Genomic DNA, 7570 nt, shown 5'->3' with positions numbered 1-7570 from the left:
CAATTAAATGTGATGAAAGCCCCCAAATTGTGGTAGGGGAGAGGACCCTATTCATGTGTACCCTAACTTCGTGCTTTGCAAAACCCTACGTGGATATTTCAAATCATTCCCAATTTTGTACAGCAATTGACTCATCAAGTCTTCTATTTAAAAAATCATTTTCAAGTCCACATGGCCAAATATGATGCCACATCAGCATGCATTTTTGTAAATGTGTTCAAAATAATCTCAAATTGTGATAAGACTAATAGATATGCACTAAGTCATGTTTATTTGTGCACTAAGTTGTATTTACTCTTGCACTGATCACATAATTGATTATTTTAAAAAAATATAGAGATAATTTTTTTATCATAAGCATTGACATGATGCTTATAAGACACCACTATAGCATGTAATAGACCCTCTCACCTATTAGCATGTAATAGACCCTCTCAGCTATTGATGTTCTCCCCTATATTCTTCCATACATCGTGCAGATTGTACCATGATTTTTGCCTTTTTTTTTCCTTCATTTCCTACTTTCTGCCCTTCTCTCATGCGGTTTTTCTCCGCCTTCTCCCTTTTGGAGGCCATCTTTCCACCACCTTTTTACTCACACGAATTTCTTTGTCATTTCTCTTCATGTTTTTCCAGCCAGTCTCTCTCAATGCTTCTCCTCCACACCATTCAGCTATTTTTCTTCTCCTCTAATTCATTTTTTCCTTAATTTAATGAAGTCATAACGATTGTCCCTTAGGTAAGGATTCCATGCTTATATAACTGCACAAACTCCCTTTGTTTACCCACGCTCTCTCCTCATCAATGCACGTTGTCCCTTATCGTCCCCTTTTATTATATCAACACAGATTTTGATTTTCTTCATTTATATTCATTTTTCACTTCATTTGCAGTATCCAAGCATGGCGTTCTTCAGAAGTGGCCTGTTGTGGGCAATCATGTTTTTTGCAATTAATGGAGTCTGGGCTGCCACTTCTACTTCTGATACCATCATCAAGGCCTGTAATGATTCCTTAGATAGAGACTTTTGCATTTCATCTTTGTCCAAAGCTCCCGGGGCTTTGCAGGCAGATTTAGCCCATCTTTCTGTTATTGCAGTCCATTTGTGCATTGAAGAGGTGAAACCAGTTTATGATTTCATTGTAGATCTCCGAGAAAGAAATCCCAATGTTTCTGGTCTTAAAGACTGCGTGGAGCTCTTGGAAGATACAAGGGATGAACTTCATGACTCAGAGTCAAAATTAAGGCGATTATCTGATGCCAATTTTAATGAATATATGGCAGATGTGATGACATGGTTGAGTGGTGGAGAGACTAATCAAGATAATTGTGTCAGTGGGTTGCAAGAAACCCATGTTTCCTTGCTTTCCGCAGTTAAGGCTAAGACAGATTATCTTGCAATGTTGATTGATGATGCTCTACTTGTCGTTAACAATGTTGCAGACCAGGGACATATTTGAATATTGGGTACTTAATGCTTTGCTGTTTGTTCAGGGATCAAACCTTTTTAACATAAGTCTCTCTGGTTAGTGCCATTACATATATTAAATAAGTTATATTTGGATCAATGATAACTGATCTTTGAAATCCGAATTCAAATCTGTTTGTTTGTTATTTCGATTTGTTGTTGTGGAACATATATCTGTTATAAATAAGTTACATTCAGATTGATAATAAACTGATCTTTGAACTTCATACCTAGATGGCTATTCAATGTTATCATTATATCTTGTATTTACTATTTTTTTGGGTAAGATTAAAAGGGCATGTTTTATTGTTAGTAATTTATCAGATTGTTTAAACCACACATTAAGCTTTGACTTGGAGGTTTAAAAATATTAAACACTCATAGTTGACTGACATTCTTTAAGTTTAACATGTTGCTTAGTGTGTGTGATTTTAGGTTCCTAGTAATTTAAATTAATAATAATTAGGATAGTAATTTGAGTGAATCTAAAGAGATTAAATAAATGTATGAAATTTCTTATGACAATTAAAAATTTAATTTTTAAATTAATATATAATAGTAAGTTAAAAAACGTATCTAAAAACTATCTTATATTTTATTTTAAAAAATAATATAATAAAAATTTAAAATATTACATATACGATTATAGAATCTAATATATTTTGAAATTATTAATCATCAAATTTAAGATAAATTGGAATATAATTGATACATTTGAATATCTATTTATAGCACTTTCACACGTATTTTTAAGTAAGTTGGAAGATAACTTATATTTATCTAATAATCTTGTTTATCAAAAGTATTGATTAACGACTTAACCTTATATTAGACTATAAATAAACAAATTAAAAAATAGACTTAGTAGTGAATACTCATCTTTTAGTAGTGAGTTATTTTCAACAACCATACAAATATGTAATTTGCATGCATTAGTTGTCTTGGCATACTAAGAAAATGATTCAACTATTGATTTTGTCAAGACATTAATATTGTGCAATTTAATTTTTACTATCTTTTTTCTAGACCATCCTCAAATAATATAATTTTTTTATCATTGGTATTCTGTAATTTACATGTTTGTCTATTTCTTGTTGTTGTTTCTTAATTTCATTATGTGTTTTTTTTTTAAATTATCACATTCCCATATTGTTTATGTTTGTTTATTTTTTAAAAATACATAAAATAATAGAAAATATGTTAACTTATACTAATATTATCACTTAGTTTTATGTCATTGATATTATATAATTTATATTTTTATAGATTAATTTCTATCATTTTAAAATAATTAAAGAAACTTGTAAAATTAATTTCTATTTTCAACTAAATTTATAACAAATTATATGTAAATACAATTGACTTGACTCCTATTCTACATTGGGAGAAATGGAAAGATTGTATAAATAAAAATAAAAAGCTCTTGTTGTGATCAATAATAGAAAATAAGATAATAATTGAAAAAAAAAAAAATTAATAATAACAAATATATTTTTTTAAGCATACATTAGAATAGTATATCTTTCCCAATTTTTTATATAGATTTCTTTCTATATATATATGCTATTTTATTAATTATGACAAAAAATATCACATCAATTATAATTTTTCATATATTTATTATATGCAATTTCACAAATTAAAAAATATTCACTATTTAAAAAACAATAAAGTAGACTAGAAGTTTATCCTTGAATAACTTAACTTTTATCATTGATATTCTTAATCTACATATTTTCAATCTTTTTGAATTCCCTTAAAAAATATATAAAATATCTTAAATTATATTAAAATTATCTATTTTATCTATATATATAAAACATTTAAATTTTTATAATTTATAATATATATGTCTTATCCTTTTAAAATAATTAAAAAAACTTGTGAAAGATAATTTCTATGTAAAAAATATACATGTAAATACAACTGATTTTTTTGTACTTTTGAGTTATGCAGACTAAACCATGACAAGGTAGACCATCAAATTCAAACCCTGCCTTCAAAATTGTCCACTAAAATGGAGTCTTTTACGAAGACAGTGACACCCATGAAATACAAGTTGGAGCTGAGCTGGTTAAACTGTGAAAATGATGCATAACAAATCACAGAAATGCATGAAAGCTAACGTTAGTTGAAAGAGAGAAGTTGAAAAAAACGGAGGCTCTGCGCCAATTTGGAACACAGAGAGGATTAAAATAACCGAATGAATCTTTTATCTGGCAAAACCATTTCCTATACATAAATCTAGCCGCATGTAATCCTTCAAGGTAGAAAAAGGAAAAAGGAAAAAAAAAAAAAAATTGTTCAGTGACATATATCTTTGGAAATAAGTCACATTTAGATAAATGATAAATTGATCTTTGAAATCTGAACCTCAATTTGTTTGTTATTTCGAGTAATTGTTCTGTAATGTATATCTGTCAGAAGAAAGTCGCATTCAGATTCATGATAAACTGATTTTCGAAATTATTAATTATCAAATTCTAAGATTTTTTATTTATAACATTTTTATATATTTTAAAGTAAGTGGCAAGATAATTTCTATATATCTATTAATCTTGTTTATCAAGAGCATCTAATTGATTTTGTTGAGACTTGAATCACTTAATTTTTGTCACTAATATTGTGTAATTTACATGTTTGTCTATTTCTAATTATAATTTGTGTGTTGTTTACATCAATGTTTTCAATGACACTCTCATCTATTATCTGGATGTTCCGGAACTCAAGAAACTAAAAAATTATCATTTATGATATTTTTAATGTTTGTTTATTTTAAAAAAATACATAATATAATAAAAAAATAGCTTAAACTATACTAATATTATCATTTAATTTTAAGTCATTGATCTATAATCAATTTTTACCTAAATTAATTTCTATGATTTAAAATAGATTAGAAAAAATTGTACAAAATAATTTCTATGTTTAACTAGAATTTAAAGAGACAAATTATATGTGGCATTCTACAATGGGAGCATTGAAAAGATTATGCAAATAAAAACAAAAATTCTGGTTCTTATCTAATTGCAATAGTTAGTTCTTTGCATAAAAGTATTATACAATCAGATCAAAAAACAACAAAGATAATATAATAGATTCTAGAATAATATAATAATAAAATTAAAAATTAAAAATAAAAAAATAATAATAATATAATTAATATAATAACTACTATTAATTTTTAAAGCATACATTGAAATTAGTTATGACAGAAAAAGATCACATCATCTATAATTTTTAAATATGATTATTACATACAATTTTCACAAATTAAAAAATATTAACTATTGCAAAAAGCAATAATGTAGAGTCTAGTAGACAAAATAATAAAAAAGCTAGACCGTCAAATATGATTTACTTCAACCTCGTCATTTAAAGGGAGTCTTTTCCGAAGATGTTGACATGCACGAAAAACAAGTCGGAGCTGAGCTGATAAAACTGTAAACAAATCCCATAACAAATCACAGAAATGCATAAAAGCTAACATTAGCTGAAAGCGGGTTGTGCTATGGAAGTTTGGGAAAAACGGAGGCTCTAGAGTCAGCTAGCACAGCAAGGATTAAAATACCCAAATCTTTATATGACGAAACCATTTCCTATGTATAAATCTAGCGGCATGTGATCTTTCACCAGAAAAAAAAAACAGGGTGGGGAACAATTCCCTCTTTTATATATAGTTGCTGCTCAATACAAGCAACAAAAATCTTCTATCCAAGCATGGGGTTCTTCAGAAATGGCCTGTTGTGGGTAATCATGCTTTTTGCAATTAATGAAGTCTGGGCTGACCCTTCAGATACTATCATTAAGGCTTGTAGTAATGCCTTATATAGAGACTTCTGCATTTCATCTTTGTCCAAAGCACCGGGGGCTTTGGAGGCAGATTTAACCCAACTTTCTGTTATTGCAGTCAATTTGTGTATTGAAGAGGCAAAACCAGTTTGTGATTTCATAGTAGACCTGAGAGAAAGAAATCCCAATCTTTCTGCCCTTGAAGACTGCATGGAGCTCTTGGAAGATACAAGGGATCGGCTTCATGACTCAGAGTCAGAATTAAGGCAATTGTCTGGTGCCAATTTGATGGAATATATGTCAGATGTGCAGACATGGCTGAGTGCTGTAGAGACTAATCAAGAAACTTGTGTCACTGGGTTGCAAGAAACCCAGGCTTCTGAAACCATGGTTTCCACTGTCAAGGTTAAGACAGATAATCTGACCATGTTAATTAGTGATGCTCTAGCTGTTGTTAACAAGCTTGGAGAGCAGGGACATATTTGAGTAATGGGTACTTTATGTTTTACAGTTTGCTATTTGAGATTCTTTGTATAACATCTCTATATAATAATAAAAGACTGGTTTTTTTGTTTTGTGAGATACATGATTGTATTCTGTTTTGTTGTTCTGTGAGATATATCTGTTGGAAATGATCAATCTTTAAAATCTGAGGTCGAATCTGAACATCAACATATTGTGTTTTCTTCTATAATATGGTGCTTACAAATACGTTTCCTTTGTTTGTTTTAAAAATTCACCCTATCTAATTGTTGAAGGAATTCATAAAAGTTCTGTCTTTTTAAGTGTTTTGTACTGGATTTTCTATTTCTGTTCTCATGGGTTAACAGACTCCTTAATAAATTAAGGAGGTATAATTAAGATAGTAATTTGGGTGAACCACAGACTTGAGTAGTGAAAGGTCTAGTCTTTCAGACAATCCCATATTAACTCTGCTAACCCCTTCACTATAGGAGTTCAATAAGTCAGAGTATATCAGTATATTGAAGTTAAATTTCCTTCTCTCTGGTTGAATATTCTTTATGGATTCTTTTGGTTCTGGGTTGATCGCTTGGGGAGGATAGCTGCCTCAATGTATTTGGGAGTGGGTTAATTGGTTGCTTTGAGAGTTCTGAGGAGATCTTCAGTTTCAAACGATCTTGAGATGTTAGTTATGTTGTCTTTGAGCAGTTGTTCTAAATTGTTATCCTTTCCTCTTGTAAGTGGGAAGTTGCTGGTTTTCTGTTGTATTACAGACCTTTTACTGTTTGTTCCTTGTATTGTTCAATTTGTCCCATTCTATAACTTTTGATTTCCTTATCCTAAGTATAAGGATGAAAACCAAAACTTTATAATTTGAGTTATCTACTAATCAATCATATTACTTATAATTAAATAAGAATTGAATTCTGTTAGAACAGCTACAAAAAATCTCTTCTTTTCTAGAATGAAGTTTTAACAAATCTGTCTTATTTTCCTTCAGGAGAAATAATAATTTGAAATTAAATACATTCTTTTGTTTTGTATTTCTTACTCATGATGGTTGAATATCTTAACAATTTAGGTTAAATGACTAACCATATTACTTTATTATTGTTTTTTCAGTCTTTATGTTACTGCTCTGTTTGCCTCAGAGATCTGATTCTCTTTTAGCTACTTAATTCTCTATTTTCCCTGTTGCCGGCTGCCCACCCTAGTTTGTTTCTACTTAGTTGTATGTATGTTGGTATTAATTTTATATAAATATTCAGAAGTGGAATACACAAAGTAACTGGAACTGTGACTGCCATTGACAGAATATATCAGAAGCCATGTTTTGTCTAGTCGCTTTAATAAATTATTTTTGCTGAAGTCTGGACAAATAATTTATTAGAACTTTGTCATTATGTGGAATTGACTAAGCTGATGGTCGGTTTATATCTGAGAATGGCTCAAAGATTCTTCAGGAATTCCTGGAATAAGCTTATTGCAATCCCATTATTTATATTTCTTTTGTCTTTGCCTTTGTCTCTTTGCACTGAAACATAGAAAGGGAATCTTTTTGATTTATTGAAATTAACCTTTTAATGCAATCTCACTGTTGTTTATCTGTGTCTTTTATTTCTGTAATCATAGAATAAGCTTGATCTTAATTCTGAGCAGGCATGCAAACAGTATTGTTGTCCTTTCTTGCCTTGATTATATATACAACAAATACTACACTTTCATTCCAGTACATTAACGCTAAAGTTAACCACATGTGACACCAAGCCTTCACAAGTGGTCTACGTCTCACAATAATTTACTTGGCGTTCAACTGTACATGGAAATGGGTACTTGCTCCACTTATAG

The 7570-nt window shown here is 29.7% G+C and overlaps 2 protein-coding genes across 2 annotated transcripts; both read left to right on the top strand.

Moving 5' to 3' along the window:
* The first annotated feature begins 902 nt into the window (after positions 1-902).
* Positions 903-1460, top strand: LOC131043359 (pectinesterase inhibitor 10-like). The gene has a single exon (XM_057976552.1). The coding sequence runs from the start codon at positions 903-905 to the stop codon at positions 1458-1460; it is 558 nt and encodes a 185-aa protein (XP_057832535.1).
* Positions 1461-4878: 3418 nt separating this feature from the next.
* Positions 4879-5842, top strand: LOC131043382 (pectinesterase inhibitor 9). Its single transcript, XM_057976573.2, has one exon. It carries the CDS (start codon positions 5189-5191, stop codon positions 5744-5746), a length of 558 nt encoding a protein of 185 aa, XP_057832556.1. The 5' UTR covers positions 4879-5188; the 3' UTR covers positions 5747-5842.
* Positions 5843-7570: the final 1728 nt, after the last annotated feature.

This window comes from Cryptomeria japonica, chromosome 3, assembly GCF_030272615.1.
Source record: "Cryptomeria japonica chromosome 3, Sugi_1.0, whole genome shotgun sequence".
Classification (NCBI taxonomy): Eukaryota; Viridiplantae; Streptophyta; class Pinopsida; order Cupressales; family Cupressaceae; genus Cryptomeria; species Cryptomeria japonica.
The sequence above is the reverse complement of the archived record's forward strand: the minus strand, read 5'-3'. Positions and strand labels throughout refer to the sequence as shown.

What these genes read in the sequence shown, in the direction of transcription:
- LOC131043359 (XM_057976552.1), top strand. Translation starts at nt 903, where the DNA reads ATGGCGTTCTTCAGAAGTGGCCTGTTGTGGGCAATCATGTTTTTTGCA.
- LOC131043382 (XM_057976573.2), top strand. Translation starts at nt 5,189, where the DNA reads ATGGGGTTCTTCAGAAATGGCCTGTTGTGGGTAATCATGCTTTTTGCA.